At 36.4% G+C, this 22,942-nt stretch overlaps 2 protein-coding genes across 3 annotated transcripts in view; one reads left to right on the top strand and one right to left on the bottom strand.

Moving 5' to 3' along the window:
* Positions 1-504: 504 nt before the first annotated feature.
* pdia6 (protein disulfide isomerase family A, member 6) lies at positions 505-8,256 on the top strand. The gene is made up of 13 exons (XM_081379214.1): positions 505-1,312; positions 1,825-1,969; positions 2,249-2,306; positions 3,123-3,249; positions 3,348-3,454; positions 3,532-3,662; positions 3,849-3,963; positions 4,296-4,436; positions 4,706-4,790; positions 6,072-6,144; positions 6,300-6,458; positions 6,610-6,706; positions 6,790-8,256. Exons 1-13 carry the CDS (start codon positions 1,297-1,299, stop codon positions 6,856-6,858), a joined length of 1,323 nt encoding a protein of 440 aa, XP_081235340.1. The 5' UTR covers positions 505-1,296; the 3' UTR covers positions 6,859-8,256.
* A 536-nt stretch (positions 8,257-8,792) lies between these two features.
* The window catches only part of hpcal1 (hippocalcin-like 1), a 180,361-nt gene continuing 166,211 nt past the window's right edge, over positions 8,793-22,942 (bottom strand). The window contains exons 1-4 of one of the 2 annotated variants that reach the window (XM_081379215.1): positions 19,014-19,328; positions 13,433-13,842; positions 10,327-10,432; positions 8,793-9,973 (exon numbers count right to left, since the gene is read on the bottom strand). In XM_081379215.1, the coding sequence (XP_081235341.1) occupies positions 9,876-9,973; positions 10,327-10,432; positions 13,433-13,810 (582 nt within the window). In that variant the 5' untranslated portion in view covers positions 13,811-13,842; positions 19,014-19,328 and the 3' untranslated portion in view covers positions 8,793-9,875. Of the gene's footprint in view, positions 9,974-10,326; positions 10,433-13,432; positions 13,874-19,013; positions 19,329-22,942 lie in introns of those variants that run through there. The other variant, XM_081379216.1, reaches the window with a different exon arrangement.

The following is a 22,942-nucleotide window of genomic DNA, read 5'->3' on the forward strand; positions in this document are numbered from 1 at the left end:
GGCAGTATAAGTTGGCCACAGTGGTGACTCTGCTCAGCATAACCGGGCTGATCTTTTTGGGCCTTCTGTTCTATTCTCTGCCTTCAGCTTTCATCCAGAAGATTTTCAACATCTCAGGATAAGCTGATGCACAAAACAGATTTTTTAAATCAATGGCATCATTTATAAGCATTGCTTAGTATATGCATTCAAATACATTTATTTACAAATGCATGACATAATATAAATTTTCTTTTTTTGTATGTATGTATAGAGGATTTTTATGGGTATTTTTTCAACTATGACCCTTTTGCCACTGTGGACTCTTAAAAAAGTTAATATAGTTGATTTGTCTTATTACAATGTTTAACAGTGTCTATGCATGCAGCATCTGAAATATTGTCATTTTAGTCTAATTTCTGAAAGTCATGAACATTTCCACGGTCCACCACATCTCAACTTGCATTGTGTTTAATAACATTCTGTGGTAAAAGAATAATGCTAATGACATTTTAATGGAATACAGTGGTTGATCCTTGCTAAGGCTCATTTCATAGCTGATATTTTGTGTATTATAAATATCATTTGTGTAAATTTTACACAATTAAAGCTTGATAGGAAATGTCGTACAAAAAAGGACATTCTGCACAATCAATACCAACCTAATGGTTTATTTACTTCAGATGGCTTATATTGTCATGGATTTGAATATGTAAAGAAAACGTTGAAATTTGCTAGTTTTAATAAATCTACTCCAGGGGTATTAAAAGTGCCCTTAGTTGAAGAACACCCATATATATTTTTATACTCTATTTTGTGTTAAGATGTTTCTTAAAGTAACTTAATAACTATTATGTAAACTTTGGCTCAAATTAAAATCATTTTTTGAACATGCGTCTTGTTTGTATATATTTTATTATTAAATCCTAATTACCAGAAGTATTTGTCTTTATCTTACATTAAAATGTGTCAAGGGGGTGTAATGGACGATAAAATAGCAACGTTTTGTCATTACTTGATGTGTTTAAATACAAAGATCCTTAACTTTTGTACATTTCATGAAACAATTTTGCCACCTCATAGCCACCGTACCTCTCCCGAGACGCAGAACTACACGTCGAGCTCCTATTGGCTAAGGTCGTCTCCGGGTGGAGGCCCGCCAATCAGCGCGGGCCACGGTACGACTGTGCTGTGTTGTTACGCCGCTGGTTGGAGACCTGTCGTGTGATTCAGTGAACGAGGTGGAGAGAGAGAGTTCACACAGTACAGACTGAAGAAGCCTTGAACAAGATAATTGACTAGGCACAAAGAACAACCATGCGAGCGCTACTGGGTGAGTTATAATGACATAAAGGCGTGAATTCAGTTGTAGTTTTATTGATTCAAAGTCGTTTGCAAGCAAACTGAGATGCAGAGAGCCTAAACTGTAGAACTAGTTTGGACGTTAATATGACAAAAGGAGAAACAACTCTCTAAAGTTGAACCATCTGAAGTGTGTTTTATGAAGCTTTTGTTTACATTAAATACATACGTGTAAGTGTGTAACACCGTATGGTAGTTAGTTTAGAGTGTGTAATGGTGGATTAGGCCTATAAGTTACATTACAGCAAATTCATCTTCATATTGCAGAAGACCAATTGGAGAATAATAATTAAATGTATTGAGATTTTACAATAATCTGTGGTAGTAAATATCCTGGTTGTTATGATTATGAACCATATGCAGTGTTTAATGCTGTGGATCTTATTTTTACAAAAAAAATGTAGCATTTTTCTTGTTTTCTTTTTTAATAGAGCTGTTGAAATGACTTGCTGTACTGATGCTCCTTCTTTATCTTCTTCTCAGGTGTGTTGGCGTGTTCTCTGACTGTACTCTCTGTCCACGGTCTCTACTCTGCCGGTGATGATGTGGTTGAACTCAACCCCTCCAACTTTAACAGGGAAGTCATGCAGAGTGACAGTCTCTGGCTGGTCGAGTTTTATGCCCCCTGGTAAGTTGTAAGAGTGTGGTGGAACCCGGATATGTGTTACTCATAGAGATCTCTTGGTCTTTAGTTACAGATCAGGGTACTGTCTGGAACCCAATCTGTTGCTTTCTTGTATATAATTGAAAGTATGAGTCATTGCTACTTTAATGAGATGCAAAGCAATGCAAATGAAGTGCCTTAAGAGTTAGTCTTAGTTTGCATATGTTGCATAATACAGTCATGAGCATCGTTATTACACCTGTGTAGCTATATTTCATGATGATGTTTATGTATTTTTTAAAGGTGCGGTCACTGCAAGAGCTTGGCCCCTGAATGGAAAAAAGCAGCCGCAGCTCTAAAGGTAAATTCCAATCTTAAAATTACATAATAATTAATTACACTTACAATCTAGAACTGGGGCTTATTCAGAACCGGTTCAATTTACTGGCACAGAATGGTTTGTTAAACTTCAGCATTCTTCCAAAATGTAGTTTTCAAATGTTTGGGGTCAGTAAGATAATTTTTTTTTTTTTTTTTTTTTTAAGAAATTAATACTTTTATTTTGCAAGGATGCTTTAAATTGTTCAAATGTGACAGTAAAGACATTTATAATGTTACTGAATATTTCCTCTCTTTTTTTCTTTTCTTTTTTTCATTATTTGAAACTTTCCATTCATCAAAGAATCCTGAAAGAAATGCATCACAGTTTCTACAGAAATTAAGCAGCACTGTTTTCAGCATTGATGACAATAATAATAATGTTTCTTGAGTACCAAATTAAGATGTGGAAATAAATAAAATTTTACATATGACTGTTTTTACTATTTTTTTTTTGTTTGTTTGTTTTTTTAATCAAATAAATGCAGTCTTGTTAGCATAAGAGACTTTCAAAAATCCTACTAACCACAAACCTTTGAATGGTGGTGTATAGTATATAGTGTTTAGGTTTAATTATTTTTTATTAAAAGGACTTTGTTGTTAAGGAACCATACTTGTTTGATGGAACATGAATCGAAACCTGAATCATTCAAATCCTTATGATTCCCATCACTTATTTTTGTATCTAAACATTCAGAAATAACAAGCAGCGGGTCTCACCACAGTTATAAACTGGATAAATCTAAAAGTGAAAATGGATATAAAAAAGATCATTGATAGCATTTGTGTTTTGGTACAGGGCATTGTGAAGGTGGGTGCTGTGGACGCAGACCAACACAACTCCTTGGGAGGCCAGTATGGAGTCCGAGGCTTCCCAACTATCAAGATCTTTGGAGCCAACAAAAACAAACCAGAGGATTACCAAGGTTCAGTACTGCATTTTCATCAAACATCTTGGCATGCATGTAAAGAAAATGTTTTCTGGCCTTATGAAAGCATGTTGTTAATTCTCCCTCTGTCCTAGGTGGCCGAGGCAGTCAGGCCATTGTAGACGCAGCTCTCAATGCTGTTCGCTCCCTGGTCAAAGACAGGCTTGGTGGAAAGACTGGAGGCTCAGACTACAGCAGACAGGTACTGAAGCTCCGCATGAAGAATTTGTTGTTAAATTATGTTTCCGTTGATTGACTCCTCTGTGATGTTGTGATCAGAGTGGAGGTGGTGCTGGCAATAAGAAGGATGTTGTGGAGCTGACCGATGATAACTTTGACCGTACCGTGCTGGACAGCGACGATATCTGGTTGGTGGAGTTCTTCGCCCCCTGGTGTGGACACTGCAAAAAGTACGTGTCTCGCATACATCATAAGACCTGTCTGTCTGTCATTCTCCTGAAATCGTACCTGACATGCTGTGCCATGCATTATTGAAGCGCTGAATCAATGTTCAATTATTTATGAGGATTCTAAGCCGCAATGAAATTCCTCTGTCGGCTGAGCTTTCTCGTGTTGACTTTCTTTAATGTTTCCAGTCTTGAGCCGGAATGGACGGCAGCCGCCACAGAAGTCAAAGAGAAGACGAAGGGTAAAGTGAAACTGGGTGCTGTGGATGCTACCGTTCACCAGGGCTTGGCGAGCCGATATGGGGTACTTATTTGATGTCTTTGAATATAAGCTATTCGGTTGCGCTTTATTTTACAGTATGTGTACTTGCCTAAGAAAGTACTGGTTAATATAAGGTAACTACATGGGATAGGTTCAGGTTAGTACCTGTAATATACTGTAACTGTTACTGTAACTATAATAATTACATAGTATGTGCAGGCAGATGGTCCGTAAAATAAAGTGCTATCAGCAATTCTTATATTGTCTCATTTTTGTGTAATGTCTGTTTTTTTTGTTGTTGTTTTTTTAGCCATTTTTTCTCCACAGGTCATTGGGTTCATTAACGGTGTCTTTTCTGCTGTCTTTATTGGTAGATTCGAGGATTCCCCACCATCAAGATCTTTCGTAAAGGAGAGGAGCCAGAGGACTTTCAGGGGGGACGTACCCGATCTGACATCGTTAATAGTGCCATGGATCTCTACTCTGATAACATCCCTCCCCCAGAGCTTCAAGAGGTGAGGATTTTCTCTTTTATTTTTAAGCATGTTATAGAATATGGTGTAACTAATGTGTATTATTTTACATGCGCTCACTAGAGAGTTAGGATTAGGGTTTGGTTAAAGTAGTTGCATGCAATTATTCATAATTCATAGGTCTTAGTATAGTAACTATTTTACTGTGTCCTTGTTACATGTAAAGTGTGACCATTTATTTTGACATACATTTTGTAAAGAAATAATAGGTGTAGTTTGGTTTATATTCATGTGGTTTTTATTTCCTTTAGATTGTGAATGAAGACGTTTTGAAGAAGACCTGCGAGGACTATCAGCTGTGTATGATAGCTGTGTTGCCTCACATTCTCGACACAGGTACGATACAACGTCAACCTAAAACACACATCAAGTGATTTCATCAAAACTATTGTTTTTAAGAAGAAAATTTTGAAAATGACAAGCCTCTTAAACAGTGATGGTCATTAGGGATGCACAATATATTAGTTATAGGTTATTGGATTAAAAAAAAGTTTTTCTTATTGGCTGATTATTGTTTTTTTTTTGCTGTCATCTAACGTTCACTTGGTTAACAAGATAAAGACTAATTTAATAACTGTTAAATGTAATCTTTATATCTCAAAACAATTTTTTTTCATACTGTACAAATTATAATGGTGGATGCTTCATTTCACTTGTTGCATATTAACTTTTCTTTTCACAAAAATAGTATAGAATTAAAATATAATTGTTATAATATGTATGTGTGTGTGTGTGTGTGTGTGTGTATATATACATACATACATACATACATACATACATACATACATACATACATACATACATACATACATACATACATACATACATACATACATACATACATACATACATGCACACATACATGCACACATACATACATACATACATGCACATATATATATATATATATATATATATATAATGTATGTATATATAATGTATGTATGTGAAGAGTTCAGATGCAAAAACCTCTAAATGCCATCTGAAATTTTCTTAAAAGAATGATCTTTTTTTTATCAATCTTGTATATTTAAGTTCAGATTTCATTTAAATGACAATTAATAGGTAATCTTCATTGCCATTTAAGTGAAATTATTGAATTTAAATATACAAGCTTGATAAAAAAAGATCATTCTATAAGAAAATTTCAGATTGCATTTAGTGGCTTTTGCATCTGAACTGTGTGTGTGTGTGTGTGTGTGTGTGTGTGTGTGTGTGTATGTACATGTACATGTTTATTTATTTTTTTGCAAGTGTCATTTATAAGTGATCACTTAATTTTCAGCTTACTGTGTAAGATTCATATGTTAGGAACATGATTGATGGTTAATATACAGTGCTGTTTTAGTATTATGTACTATTACAGTTTTAGTTTTAATTTTTTTAATTAACTGAAGTTTTAATAATTTTGTCTTTTTTTTTTTATTAGGTTTCTATGTAGCGTTAATTATTTACGTTTTTTTTATTCCACTTTTAGTCATTTTAGTTAGTTGCCAAGGCAATGTTTCTAATTTTCATTTAAGTTTATAATCTAATTATTTTATTTCAATTAAGCACCAATTTGTCATAGTTTTAGTAAGCAATAAGACGTTATTTTGATTTTCTCTCTGCTCGCAGGTGCATCTGGAAGAAACTCTTACATGGAAGTGATGAAGACGATGGCAGAGAAATACAAGAAGAAGATGTGGGGGTCAGTATTTTCAGCATCGTCTAGAGTACAAGTTGAGATCATCCTGGCCATAAATAACACCAGTACATGTCGCTGCTTGTGTGCCAGAGACGAGACTTTAGGGAATAGAGAGCGGGATGCAGTCATACACATCACTCTTTCCTCTCTCTACACAGTTGGTTGTGGACTGAAGCAGGGGCACAGATGGAGCTGGAGGCCTCTCTAGGGATCGGTGGATTCGGCTATCCCGCCATGGCAGCCATTAATGCTCGCAAGATGAAGTTCGCTCTGCTTAAAGGCTCATTCAGTGAAACGGGCATCCACGAATTCCTCAGGTAACAGAAGGCTGGAGTTTATGTTACAAGGAAACAAGTTACGTCACAGAGACTGTTCGCATACAGTAAATTTAAGGTGTTGTTTATAATGGCCCTTCTAACTGTCTGCCTGTTTTATGTCGTTAAACTATTAATGTCTTTATTTATGCAGGGAACTTTCTGTTGGCCGTGGCTCCACTGCTACGGTGGGAGGCGGAGCTTTGCCTAAGATCAACACTGTGGAGCCTTGGGACGGGAAAGATGGAGTGGTGAGTAGAGAGAACAGTGTGAGGGTGGATGGATGGATGTCATCCTTTCCTGTTTTCAACCCCTTTTTTTGGCCTTTCCTCAGTTGCCCATGGAGGATGACATTGACCTGAGCGACGTGGATCTGGACGATCTAGAGAAGGATGAGTTATGAGCCTGGTCTAATCCACTCTAGATCTCTGAGACCCAAATGATGCCCATGTCTTCTCTCCCATGGATGAGGGGATGCTAGGGACATGAACTTCCTTGAGACTCTTGAAAACATACAAATAAAGCAAATGGTTGTGCTGCTTTTTAAAAGAAAACACCCCCGTTAGTTTAAAAATGAGGCTTTTCAGTGTGTACATCATGATCGAGCCATGCTCTGCCTCAAGTTCCTTCTTCACATTTTGATTTTGTGACTGATTGGATCTTTCAATCAGCTTGATGAAGCAGAATGTGACTGATTATCAATCACTTGTTTCCAGTAAGCAGACGTCACACAGAGGCTCTTCATAGAACACTTTCTAATATGTTTCATTGACAAGATTTAATCAGACTGGTCTTTCTGGTAATGAGATGAACCAGTGGTTATTTATATCCGCCTTTCTATGATTTCAGCAGCTCATTACACTGGAGTTACAAGAAGCTTAACATTGTTTCCATTTTCACCCTTTATCCCTCTCATGTGACTTTTTTTTCTTTTTTTTATTATTATTATTATTTGGTTATTTGTTTTAATATTGTTACTGAAAAGAATGGCAGCCAACCTGTATCCCAGTTTGCCCATTTGTCCGTGTTTGACCAGGTGTAATGTGGGCGTTGTGTAGATTTTTCTTACACAGCTTTGTTTTGAAATAAATGTTTTGTTATGAAAATAAAACAAAAATAATAAATCGAGTCGTTATTATCATTGAAGCTATTCTGATAGACACCAGTGGCCAATGAATCAGTGGTTTATTGAGGATTCATGCAAACAAATACACTATTCAGTTGTAAAGATGCAACGTTCAGATTCTTCCTGATGCTTTGGCTTGACAAAAATATGTCTGGACATCCCAATCCCAGCTGCAGTATACAACCATCATCACAATTAACACTATACAAAATTAGAAATGACTCCTAAAGCTAATATATATCTCCAGTACAAATATTAGTTTTGGCATTTCACTTCAACAATCATTTTACAGAGAAAAAAATACTAAGAATTAAAATACCACACATGCAAAAGAGCAAATTATGAGCATTTTCCAATGTTTCCATTAGCAGAAACTTGAAGACATTTAGTTATTACTGTTACGTATAGTTCTGTTCATGTTGACACTGGACTGGTAAAAGAAAAAATAGAAACTAACCGCCGGTCTGCCATTCTATCTGTGCCATATGTCCAATCGGACAATAGCGTTTAAATATTAATGAGTAGCCTAAAGGCTGATGTTGCTGTTTTTGTGTTTTTTTTTTTTTTTTTCTTAAGGGCAGAAATGGTTGTGAAAAGTTTGTCTGTCTGCTTAGAACTGAAACCAAAACGGAGAAAAATAATTATGCATGAATAAATTGCCAATTTCTGACCTATTTATGCTAGTGTATTTATATTGATTTGAAATCTAAATGCTAAATTTGAAATCAAAATACACTGAAAATGAAACCCCATTTCTTTACTGTTCAAAAGTTTGGTTTCAGTAAGATGGAAAGTCTGGTTCCATGTTTTAAATGTTTTTGAAAGAAATCTCTGCTCACCAAGGCTGCATTTATTTGATAAAAAATGCATTAAAACAGTAATACTATTAAATATAATATTTAATAGTATTACTGTTTTAATGCATTTTTGATAGCTTTAGCCTTGCCATCACAGGATTACATTACATTTTAAAAATATATTAAAATAGGAAAGTTAATTTAAATTGTATACAATATTATATTTTAAATTGTATACAAAGCTAAATCTTTAGCAGGATTACACACTGCTTAATATTTTTGTGGAAACAATGGATACATTTTTCCGGATTCTTTGATGAAGAACTTTTTTTTTTTTTATAATGTAGAAAATGTAATGCATGCTTGCTGAATAAAAGTAATTTCCTTCAAAAAAAAAAAAAAAAAAGACTTCTTGACCCAAAACTGTTGGCATGTTCTGTTACATACTAAAAGAAGCAACACTTTCCATTTAAAATAAAATTAACAAAGTCGATCATAATTGGCCGGACAGCTTCGAATGCACCTGATGCATAAAACCCAACATCTAACCAAAATAGTGCTTTGGAGACACTTAATAGCTTGATTGAATGCAAAACAAATGAAATATGTACAAGCAGAAAGTTAATAGCCATTCTGGAAATTTGGACGTGGTTCTGACTACTCATTTACAGGTTGAGTGGAATGCAATTGAAAATTTAAATATTTTTTAGTCATCATTTAAAGATATCATGAAGTAGCAACAATTCTGCAGCATCATTCTAGAGAGCATATGATTTGACAAAAATCTGTGTAATGATTGGTTAATCATCAGGGGCCTCATTTATAAAATGTTGCGAAGAAACCGTCCTACATTTAATCTTACGATCATTTCTCAAATGTGCGTACGTGTGATTCAGAGAACAAACGTGCATACGCCTCTCTTCCAGAAATTTATAAATCGCAAATGATCTTGAAATTGTGCGCAGCTGAATGGTTTCCGATACATATAATAGAACACATCACCGTCCAAATGCTTTACTTGAGAGCAGAGAGCGGCAAGAATTGCTTAGATTTCCAAATCCCTGCAATACTCCGACCCTCATGTCTGCTCAGACCCTGACGTGGTGCTAAGAACTTTTCCACATCAAAATTCATATAAATATGAACATCAGTGTGAATTTTAGCATACGCACACTCTAAGATCAAATCTATCTGTGCGTGCCTGGAGGCCCTGAAGAATACGTTTTAAAATGTGAACATCTGCTAAAAGTGAATTTTGACAATTGATTTCAAGAGGTCCTTCACAATCCGACCCAGCCCAGACATTATGACAACTCAGCAATGCCAATCCAAACAGAATTACACCAAAATAAAAACAGGCTGGAATGATGAAAGAGGTAACCACCCATGAACAAGGGAACGTTTTAAGCAGGAAATGTATCATTGATAACGCCAGCAACTCCCATTTTCTTAAATCTTCTTTTCAGTGTGCATGTGAGTGGCGCCTGTCAGCTGAATTTATAACTGTTGAGAGCTGCTTTGGTCAGACTGCAGTAGTCTGACGATAGAGGGGTCGCTCTTGGCACCTTTGATGAATTCCTCCAGAGACAGTCTGCCTATAGATTTGAAAAAACAACAACAAAAGGGTTATTTTGTTCATTTCCAAGAGTAACATTTCAGTGATCAAGAACTTAAATTAATCCTAATCATTTGTGGTTGTCATAGACACTGTGAAAAATGATTTGCCTTGGTTTCAACTTGGAAAGCAAAGTTGCATAAGAAACACTCAATTTGGGTTAGGAAAAAAACGATTTGGCAATTGGGTAAGAAAAGTAAACTTTCAAGACAAATCTTGATTTAGATGTTTGTACTGTAAAACAAAGACAACAGTGCATATTTTGCGTGGTTCAACTTTAAGAGTCTATATAAATATTATCAGTGAGTGGGAGACGGATCTCAGGAGGCGTACCATCGTTGTCCGTGTCCATCTGTCGGAATATCTTATCTGTGCGTTTCTCGGGCGTTGACTCATCCTCGGGCATCTTCATCACAGATGACACCATTTTATAAATTGCCTGTTAAAAAGAAAGTAACCGTGTCAAAACATATGGTAGTTCGCTGTCACATGCAAAGGTTTCAGTTTTCAGTAGCAACACGTTTCTCTTTATAATGCTACAACTGAGTGTCAAAAGTTGCATAACGCAACTGTCACTGTCACAGCTTCAATCAACACTTCATAGTGTAATCAATGCAAATGATCATGAGACTGTTTCTCTGACAGATGCATTTAATGTCACTTTCAGACATTGTTTTATAGCATGTCCTCTGATGCAGGTGTAAAAGAGCCATCTATGTTATTAACATCGAGAGTCAACAGTCCCTTTGAAGTAGCGAACAAAGCCTTTGTGTTTGGTCACCATTTGTAGCAAGACCATATGGCCTGTGGAACACTTGATTGAGGAGATCTGTTTATTCAGGAGGTCTGTATCACCAAACATTAGACTGAGCTAATATTGATATGGAACATGCTGCTCTAAAAACTATGGAAGCCCGTTTCCGTTATAGTTGAGTAAAAAATACAATTCTGTAAGTCATAATAATGAGAAACTTTCTCATAATTATGACTTAGTATCTCATTATATTAAGAAGTTTTCTCGTAATAATGAGAAACTTTCTCATAATTGTGACTTAAAGGTACAATATGTAAGAATTTTGTAATAAAATATCCAAAAATCACTTGCACAGTGTGATATATTTCCTGCAGTTGTGTACTTACAATATCCCAAAGATTTGTAATTTCTGAGAAATTCCCATTTTAAATAATGGCTCGTCCCTGTTCCCTTGTCACCTGTCAATGACGTAATATCCGCTTTTTCCCTGGTTTCCGCTTGTACTGCCATAGTAACCATGGTGACAGACGTGGACAACTGCGTTACGTCTATTGGCACGCTCACGCGGTTGTTGTTTCGTTCAAACATTATGGACCATGGCCAGCAGACTTTGGGACAAAAGGAGAACTAAAACGAGGATCAATATCAGCGTGGTGTTTCTTGAGATGCCGAGAGCTCCACGTCCGTGACTAACTTCGACTTGACAGAGATGCGCAAATGTAGAGGTAAGTAGATGTACATAAAACTAATCAATGTTATATATACAGCTCAACATGATGAAATGTTAGAATATGATCAGTATGTTATTCTAATATTGATCTAGCTTACTGCTAGTCTCATACAGACGAACTAACACATAGAATAACGTTATAACTTTCGACACACTCAAATGCAGTTTAGTGTGATAGTGTGGACCAAGTGAAACAGCGCTGCGTTACCTCACAAGTTTCATTCGTCTAATAAACTGACCTGTGTGAGTATTAATTCAGCACTTGTGGGTAGTTCGGTAGAATGAAATGTCCTTGTTCTTTTATATCCGTGGGACTGATATCTGTCTCTCATTAGCAATCGCGCCCTGTTCATACCACAGTCTTGTTAAAAACATCAATGTATTCACTAATTCCGCTTATGTGTCATCAACCTACGCCTTTGTTATTGTAAGAGGTTAGCGACCCCTAGCAGCAAAAACACAATTACATATTGTTGCTTTAACATCTCATAATAAGACGGACTTTGCGTAGAAGTGCGAGAAAATAAGTAATTATTACGAGAAAGTTTCTCATTATTACGAGATGTTAAGTCATTATTATGAGAAAGTTTCTCATTATTATGAGATGTTAAGTCATTATTATGAGAACGTTTCTCATTATTTTGAGATGATAGGCTAAGTCATAATTATGAGAAAGTTTCTCATGAGATGTTATGTCATTACGAGAAAGTTTCTCATTATTACGATAAAGTTTCTGATTATTATGAGATACTAAGTCATTATTATGAGAAACTTTCTCATTATGATTTAAAGAATCTTTTTTTTTTTTTTACTCAACGGTGACGGAAACGGGCTTCCATAAAAAACAATGGCTGACCAGATAAAATATAGAGCTGGTAAGTCCCGCCCATCCGTAAAACCCCAAGTGGACCTCTAGGTTGAAAAATCGTCAATGCAAGTGAATGTGAGAAAATAATTATTTTCTGGTCCCGTTTGAATTGTGCCGTGAACATATGTTGTCTGTGAATTTTTTATATAATTTTTCATGTTACGAGTTTGACAGTATATTGTATGATTCTTTGGCTAGCAGTTGTGGAAAAGACATAACGAGAAAGACTATATGTCGCCTATGTGACGTCACCCCATAACACATTTTCCCTCCACTTGTCAAATCACGGTGCTTATGTAAGGGTTAATGCCCGACGAGGTGTCCATTATCAGGTATTAATGGGCGAAGTCCATTAATACCTGACAATGGACACCTCGAAGGGCATTAACCCGCTTATACCATGGTCACTAACGAAAGAAAGAAATATTTAATCAATTAATAATACTTTAATGTGTTTTAGAGTAAAAATCGTGAGGGTTTTTATTTATTAAGTCGAGCGCACTATTTAATATCTCCCGTATACAGGCGTTGCCAAGCAAAGTGGCCACAGCGACCCGACCGCAGCAGTTGATCATGAGTTTGAGCCAGCGCAATCATTTAGAACTGTCATCAGGCAAATTGACGGGACGCCTTTCCCAGGTGTACATTATCACTTTTTAATGGACACCCTGCAGCCAATCAGAATCGAGTATTCACCCAGACCATGGTATAAGCTGCGATAATCTATGGAGACAGATCGAGATGCCTGTGTGTTTTGTACCCAAATGTCACCATTCAAACCAAATGGGCTGTTCTTTCTTCAGATTCCCGTCTGATGTAAAAAGAGTTGTAGTCCACAAAGTGCTCTCACACAAAGTCTAACCGTATCAAACTTCTACCCGCTAAATTGTAGCATTAAAAAATTATATTAAAAATTCACAGACAACATATGTTCACATTCATGGCAAAATTCAAACGGGACCAGAAAATAATTATTTTCTCCCATTCACTTGCATTGACGATTTTTCAACCTAGAGGTCCAGGGGGGTTAGCGGAAGGGGCGGGACTTACCAGCTCTATAGAAATGCAAATGAAACCAAAAGCTCACCTGTACGATTTCCAGCATTTCAGCCCGGCTGATGTATCCGTTGCCGTCCAGATCATACATGCTAAAGGCCCAGCGGAGCTTCTGCTCCAGGCCTCCGCGCGAGGTCACGCTCAGGGCGATTATGAACTCCCGGAAGTCGATTGTGGCGTCGCCGTTGGTGTCGAAGGTGCGGAAGACGTGCTCCGCGAACTTCGAAGCGTCACCGTAGGGAAAGAAATTGGCGTAGATCTTCTTGAATTCCTCTACCGTTAGGTGGCCAGATGGACAGTCCTTCAGGAAGCCGCGATACCACTCCTGCAGCTCGTGGTCCGTGAACTCCGTGTTCTCCCGCAGGTCGTTGAGGACCTCAGGTCGCAACTTGCTGTTCTGTTTACCCATGATGAAACTCTAGCGCAGACTCTTGCTGCTCCCTGTCAGAACAAACACAATGAAATAAAGTAGCTTCTTAGATATTTTTAAACCTACGCAAGCCACAATAAAGAGATTCACATTTCCTCTGCCAGATGTATGTTTCAGAATAATGGAAAACGTGTTAGCCATCCAAATTGAAGGAGTGGATCCTGGTATCCATGGAAACCATTTAATACCTTGTTAAGGTGAGAATTGACTCCTCCACAGTGGGGTAAAGCAGGGAGGGCACTGAGCAGAATTGAGGGAGGCTCATATGAGGGCATAACTGCCACCAGACCACCTTAGCAACAATCAAGAGGCCGTGGGTTACCAGGGAGATGAGGAAGATATTTTATTTTTTTGCATGTGTGTGGGTAATTTGGAACGGTTGGTGTCTCTTACTGTACATGAGCCTGTGCTTGCAGCGTTAAGAGGGGGCAGAGTGTGAGGCACTGCTCGTTCTATTTAAACAAATCATATAAAGACCATATAAACGGTGAGGTGGCAGGGAGTGAAATTTAACGATAGGTTATATAAGCGACCTGGCCATATGCACTCACTTCTATCCTCTCTGTCTACTACAGCCTCTTCCTCCTAAATTACATGACATTTTATAAAAAGTTTTTCAAAACCATTGGAAACCAACATGAATACAAAAAGTGCATTTCTTGTGTTTTAAACTAGACTTTTAAAAGATCTTATACTGTCACAGGTCATAAGACACAAGTCAGTGAGCCACTATCAGACCTGAGAAGACGTGAAAACGTGCATATTTCTGTTTTGGAAAAATAACTCTTCATGCAGGCATCTTACTTTCCAGGGATCCACAGAGCAACACTGTGATGGATCGTTTTTTCTGCTAAATAAATAAAAACTCATGGATAACTGAGATGGTATGACCTAAAAACCTTTCATTTTCAAAGATACATTAAATATATATGTATATCTGCTCAATTTATTACAGTTAAAGCTACACTTTCTCAAGGAGGTACTAATTTTCCCCAACAGAAATACATTTCATAGGTACTTTTAGACTTGGTTCTCTAGATATGTCCACCTCTTCAGAAAATGGCTTTGCTCCGTTTGCTTAGTTTGTCGAGGCCATCATAAGGGTGGCTCCTCCCTTGGCTGGAGTCACATGGGTGAAGCTACTGGCCTGGCAGCACGCAGGCAGACACACATAAACATGGGCGTAGCTTGCTTCTCCCTCCCTCTTTTTCCTCAGACACTCACCAAGCCACAAGAAACCCAGAACTTTCCGTTCTGAAGGAAAAAATGTAAGCTCATGCTGCTGTCAAATGGAAAGAAATCTGAAAAAAGAAGGGTCCCTATAGGCCCTGATCCAGCAGAAATAACAACATCACAGGGGGCACATATATAGAGCGGAGACTCACAAATTCATTCTCTGTGAAGAGGAACCAAAATGAAAGACATGATGAGAGGAGTGAGGAGTTGAACACAGCCCTAATTTCCAAAACGCTTGAAAAGCCCCTTGCAAAAAAATTTGAAAAGTGAGACACATCTCCTCGGATGGAGAGCAGATGGTCCATCACTGTATGCTCCAGTACCTCAAGATTCACAAGCATCCTCTGCCACTCCAGTCACAAACCATAATGCTTTACAGGTGGTTTCACAACTGGTGTCTGTCTGTCTATAAACCATACAAGTCAAAGGAAACTGGAAAACATATCCACCTCATTTTTCACATAAGAGTGTACGTGGCTATTTGTAAATTGAATGTTCCTGTGTCATCCTCTTAGTTATTTTTAGCTGTACAATGCTGCTGGATACTGCAAAATTGTATTTCTTAACATATTATTTGAATGTATTGTCTTAATTCTAAACACACTGGTTTGTAGAGCAAACAGTTTTACCGTTTACTGCACTTTGTTATATTCTTCACGTTATTTCCCTATAGCGGCCAATGAATTGGAAGTCTCACACATTCACAGAAAACAGCTTACTTCCACATTGAACTTCCGCATTGTTAACAGTGGAAATATTGAACTCATGTTTCTTATGGGGATAGTTCAGCCAAAAATTACAATTCTGACATCATTCAAATACTTTCATGTTGTTCCAAACCTGTATGACTTAATCTCACCAAAGGAGAATTTACTAGTCATTTTCCATTCAATTACAAAGAATGGGAACTGAATCCTTAAACTATCATAAAAGCAGATTATATGTTTTGTATGGAAGTCTTCTGAAGTCTATGATAGCTGTGTGCGAGGAATAGACTGACATTTAATGTTTTCACTTCACTTGTTGATAGTCTTAGCATACAGGACCAGTCAGTTGAGTGGAACTTGAGAACTGGATCAGACTGATTCATTCTGAATGGTTTTGTGAACTGAATAAACTGATTCACTGAAAAGATCACCAACTCAAAAGAACACTTTGTTCACGAATCAGACATCTTCATGAACTATCATGAACACAGCAAGCGAACCCTAATTTAATCCGTTTCTCACACAAAGTTATTGCATGACTTCAGAAAATGCATTACTCATATGGACCACTTTTATGATACTTTTATAGGGCGCCAGAGTCCTTTTTAAAGTTTGAACGCTCTAGTCACCATTCATTGTTCTGCATGGAAAGAAATTACCAGTACATTCTCCAGCACAAGTTTTCCACAGAGGAAGGAAAGTTATACAGGATTGGAACGCCAGAGTGAAATGATGACAACAATTTCATTTTTGGGTTAACTATCCCTTTAGGGGTGAAAATAGGTTTGGAAATGTCATTCATTTTATGTAAAAAAAAGCCAAAATATGCAGTTCAGCCAAGCTTGTGAGTATTTCAATATGTTATTTAATTCACTAAAGCTGTCTGTCCAAAAGAATAGCCTACATGTGCATTTGTTAGTTTAACATATTTTCTCAGTTCATCCTAAATCCCAGTTTCGTTGCACTTTCTTCCCACCGAATGTTTAACCCTTGCCCGTTCTCTCTCTGCCATGTCTCTAAAGGGAATACTCTGTCACAGCAAGTCCCAGTTCTTATATTGCATCTAATTACTAAACATTCCTTGATGATTTCCACACAAGCCCTAGTTTCCAATTTCACTCCCAGTAGTCTTGGTTGCACAAACTCATCTGGTTACCCTCCTTCGTCTCAATAAACTAGCCCCCATTACAACACTGCCACTCTGGCACACGTGAATGTTGTGTCTCGCCACCAGATTCCACACACACACTCACATGACATGTATTTTTTTTCACAGACCAGTGTGAAAAGCAATCCAGTGCAACTATTGCCCTTAATTCATTCCCAAATAACAGCTTTCATTACACCCCTTTCAAATCAAACAAAGATATGTGCCAGGTTGCCATGTGCACGGATCAAATAGCCAGAAATAAATGTAACCTGGAAAGTGTGGGAGTGGGACATATTTTGTACACATCAGTGCAATTGAGCATGCAGTTGTACAGTATTCATCTTTGGCCCATCATGCATAAAACATCAGCTCAATTAACTGTGTGTGTGTGTGTGTGTGTGTGTGTGTGTGTGTGTGTGTGTGTGTGTGTGTGTGTGTGTGTGTGTGTGTGTGTGTGTGTGTGTGTCTCATTAAGCCTTCTATTCCCCAATGTGGCCTAACTTAAATGCACCCTGACAGGTGTCAAAAGATCAGTAGAACAGAAAACCCAGTTTTTCTGCTGCTCCGGCGGACCGTAAAATTACAGGAAAACAAACAATACACTTATACCCTTGTCTGAGAATTCAGGGTATTTTTCCCCGAAATAGCTTGTCGCTAAATTTAATAATGCCAAGAGGTCATCCAATACATTTTCCATCATCATAAGCGGGGAATGAATTTCTCCGAAACAATTTCACCCATTTTGCTGATATTTACCAGAACCAGACCAGAACTAGGGATGGAAATAGAAATGTAATGTTGACAATGGGTCCGGGTTTATTCAGACACTGATAGCAGGTTGGCAGATATGCCACTGAGATGATTGCAAGGCATCATGGAGCGACTTGATTGGAAAAGTGGGGAATCAACCTCTTACTCCTGCTGTGAAGATCATGCTGTGACCCAGAAGGTGATCATAACAGAGGGGAAATTAAAGAACACAAATGACAACTGAATTGGAAGAATAACTTATTATTAGACCATCTACAGACTGGCACTGAAAAGAGGATGCACTGCAAAATATTAATATAACATAAGAGAACTATCAAGCAGTGTAACTGTAATTATACATTACACCCAGTTTTATAATATATAGCATAGTAAATATAGTCACATATATTGAGTAGGGGTGTAACGATACCCTCATGTCACGATTCGATACATATCACAATACTGAACTCACGATACGATATTATTGCGATACTCCAAGACATATGATAAAAGGTTAACAAAAAATGTACTGTTTATTAAACTGATACATTTGATATTACATTGTGTGTATAAATTAATATTCTTGGACTTGGTGCTGGAAACCCAAAGCACAGGGCAATAGAGACACCAGAATAAAAATATTCATGATTCTGAAGCTGAAAATACAGAGTTATTTTAGACGAATATATGTTTCTCTGTCACTGACTAGATACGTTTAAAATAATGTAGGCCACTTTTTTACACAGATATTCCCCTATTGCATTATTATTATATTCAACATTATATATAATATTTGAATGTAGTACTGACACTAAAACTCTGAAAACTTACATTTTTTCTCACATACTAATTTTTATTTTGGGTGAACTATTCACTGTTGCATTTTTGTATTGCGATATATTGTGACACGATATATTGTTACACCCCTAATATTGAGTCATTTTACTGTGTGGATAATCGATTAATCTAGTGATATAACGCATCAAATTAAATGCAAAGGGTCAAATAGAGTCCCTTGGCATCATAAGGTCAGCTTTCCTGGGCATTAAAACCATCCCATGCTTACATGCATGGATTTATATGGTGACCTGGACATGAACTAAAAAAATAAAATAAAACATATGTTTCTAACCAAGAAAAACGAAACAACCACACGTGCCATCGTGAAAACCAACGTAGGCTGCTAGACGTGAAAGCAGTATTTAGTCTGAAATGCATCAGTTTTAGTGCCATAAAGAGTGTATTAATTCATGGACCGCTATCATGCAAATAATGGGTTCCAAAAAGCGGCATATGTTGAAAAAATACATTAGAGGCTTTAAAAAAGACAACAACTTACCTCCTAAAAAAACGACAGAGCTGATATGTTCTCCAATTTGTCTGCTGTAGCCTTAGTCCGTCTGAAGAAGGAGTGTCCTCACAAAACTTTCAACATTTTCGCTATGAAAAAAAACTCACAGAAGCTTGTAAACAAAAAACCTAAATAAGGTATTGAGAACAGGTCACAGGTCAATCCAGTACGCTAAAAGTTGGAATGTTGTTTTAATAAAAGGGAATCGAAAAAGTGATAACTTGCAGAATAGTCTACAGACTCCATAACATCTCAAAGGCGCACTTGAAACCTCATCATTGAGCGAGAGACTTGACACCACACACAGAGAGCTCTGCTCCGCTGTCAATGGACGAGTCCACCACTAGACTGTAGGGGGGACTCGTTTATCTGAGAATGGAATGTCAGTATTATCTTTGAGAACGATCACATTATAAACTCATATTTCATGATGTTGGAATCCATGCGATTTGGTTGATGACAATTTTTTGTGTGCAAAATAATCATTTCTGAGCACCCACAACGTTGTTGCGAGGGTATAACACCCATGCTACTCTTTGGACGAATCCGTACACTCCGAAGTAGAGCAGATTGCAATAATGACCAGTTATTGGTCGCTAGCGGAAAATAAAGCGCGTACTGGATACATTTGTTTTTTACTGGATACTAACTTTACTTTTGACAACATAAGCATAATTTATATAGCCAACAACAGTGGAACCAATAGACAAATGTTGGCCTTTATCCAAGTTATACTTTAAACTTGTCAACTTACCATTTTATCGACTCCCAGCCAGCTGTTGGACAAATGTGTGTGAACCTGACCTTACAGTAGACCTACTGTACAAGAGAGATATGTAAAGACATTATCAAACACAGACGGTTGGGCAACTATAGCTGTATGATAACAGTTAGGCTATCTTATCAAATAGACCACAAATAAAAGCCCTTTTGTGAGGTTTTGGATGGGTGACTTTGTCAGTGATTTTATAGAAATGTTATGACAGCATTTATTATTATAATAATAAAAAAAAATAATAATAATATATATATATATATATATATATATATATATATATATATATATATATATATATATATATATATATATATATATATATATATATATAAAACCTATAACCAATTTATACCTTAAACTTGTCAGCGCATTTTATTGACTCCCATTAGCTAAAATGTAAATAGAGCATAGAAAGGTCATTAAATAATTATCATAGCCTTTATTTATATATTATAATATACATTTCCTGCAGTCCCCAGCAAAGCCAGATTAATCAAACTGATACATCGAGCAGATACATTTCACATAGCCTATAGGATATTGTGGCAGCTTTTTAAGTATTTTTAAAATCCAATCAATGCAAATTATACCTTGGTTCCTAATGTCAGTCCTAAATTTATAGTCAAACCAAAAATTATTCAGACACCAGATATAATTTTTGATATTTGTTTACTAGTGGGTGCAAAATTTAAGCATTGCTTGGAAATTGGTTGACGTAAATTGGAATGATCTAATTGTGTACTTAATGTAACAGCTGACTGCTATTCAACCTAATTTATTTGTGACAATCTAACAGAAGGGTGGCCAAAACCAGTGAAATATCAGCTGATCTGATAACTGAGTTCTTGTCATATTTTATTACCATTTTTTAAACAATAGCGAATAAACTGTGATAATGTGAAGAATGTTGAAGGTGTCTGAATAAATTTTGGTTTGATGACATAACATCACCCAAAATAAACATGGATTTGTATTGTATTATTCAGTTATGATGTCTTAAATGATTCTTGAAAGAGACATAGCTCAAATTGACCATTTATATTTTTTTATAATTTACAAAATGATAGCATTCAATGGTTTGAGATGGAAAACTCTGATGGAAATGTTTGACATCTCCACCAGGAGGCAGCAGATGTTGCCTTGTGATTTCTCATGTAACCCAAATCAGTGTACACTACAGATATACATCTGGACAAATATTACTCTGTTTCAAGTAAAAGCTGTTAAGACCGATTTTTACTTAAGTAAAAGTACAGAAGTACTCATTTTTAAATGTACTTAAGTATCAAAAGTAACACCCAAATGGCCGTTCCCTCAAATAGTGCCCTATTTAAATTTATTTGGCTCTTAGTATGAATATGTTATCTATAAGCTATAGTGTGCTCCAAAACAATGACCGGGTTCTGACGTCGGGTTCTGACGTCAATCTGAAAATATCCACTTCTAAAATTCATGTTGTGATTTCAAAATGTTATGTAATGTGATCCACATTTCATCAGTAAAGGCTTGCTGGCATACACAGACCCTTTAATCTCTTTAAATTTTTATTATTATTTAAAAAAGAAATTAGAGACCCATCACAACAAAGCAGAAAAACACTCATGATCTCTGATCTATGATTGCGTAAATGACCTTTGCTCTTGTTTTAGAAATAACAAGGAATTGTTATTGCATGAATCAGCGATGAGTCTACTATCAAAACTTATTTTATGGTTTTATAATATATATATATTTTTTTTAAATAAACACATTTTTTGATTTCTCAACTGCATGGACCCCAGACTGAAAATCTAGGCTACCTCCCATGTTCACAAATGATTATTGAGATTGAGAGACCATGATAACACTGAGTTGAAAAACAAACAGTTAATATTGACTGATATAAATGTACCTCGGACAGAGAGGGGCAATGGTCTTCATGGTCACTCCATGGAAGCGTGCTGATTTCTTTAGAAATAGGTATCTGCTAAAAAACTGTTTTGAAATATACACAACAAAATCAAATCTACAAATTGTTTTATAATAAATGAATACACAACATAGTAAGCTATTTTTTATTTTTATTATTATCATCAGAGTCATAATATGCACATAATTTAGCATTTTTTTGACAATTTGGATTTTTTTTTAATGTATCAATGAAATCTACATTTCAAAAGAATAAAAATAAACTAATAGGCCAATTCTTCATGAGGCAGCCTAAAAATACTACTCAATATTCTACATCTTAAAGTACAGCTTTCAGATTTTTTCATTTTAGGATCTAATATGAAGTTTAACTACAAACAGCAGGGTGGGTTTGAGATGAACGATTTTTGTCTGTTTATTTTGCATAAAATCAACCACCTATTAGATCAGTGCTGCCAGTTTGCACCAATCAAATTGCAAGGAAATGTCCCCTCTCTCCGATATATACAGATTTTCAGGACAACCTGAGCATTATTTATACATAATGTTATATAGAAATTAAGAAAGATTTAGATTTAAATTATTTTGTCAAATATACAATGTTGTTCAAAAGAATTCAAATTAAAATGCATATCAGAGATGGCATGTGCCAGTACTTACCTTTGAATGTTGAAAAAAATATACCCAATAAATTGCTTTTTTTTTTTTTTATCACAAGTCAAGTTAAATCACCTGCTGTCTTCACAATATCATGCAAATTAAATGCATGAATCTGCTGTGAATCCTGCATCTAGACATGTGGGTGAAGTATCTATTGCGCAGCATGTCCACCATCTTAAGCAATTCCCACTCCCATTAAATAAGGTCTAATAGAAGGCCCAGAGCTTATCAGTTTTGAAGTTACCAAAGTTTCTAACAAATGCAACTGAAAGTCAATCAGTCTAGACAACAAAAATATATTACATTTCATTTAAAGGACTATGATTGCAGTTCATGACTAACAGGACACAAATATCATGGAGGACTTTAAGCACAAAAACGAAGAAGATCTATGGCATTATCTACTCGAAAAAGTGCAACTTGCCTCCTAAGACAAAAGATAAGCTCATCAATGCAGGAACGAAGGTTGGATCCAACTCAAATGTCCCGGTCAAAGTTCACGCAGCTTGTGAATAAACAAATGTGTTTGCCAAAAAATGAATGTATATGCTATCAAACAATGGAGTTAAGG

Source organism: Scardinius erythrophthalmus (genome assembly GCF_964197995.2).
Source record: "Scardinius erythrophthalmus genome assembly, chromosome: 11".
NCBI classification, from domain to species: Eukaryota; Metazoa; Chordata; class Actinopteri; order Cypriniformes; family Leuciscidae; genus Scardinius; species Scardinius erythrophthalmus.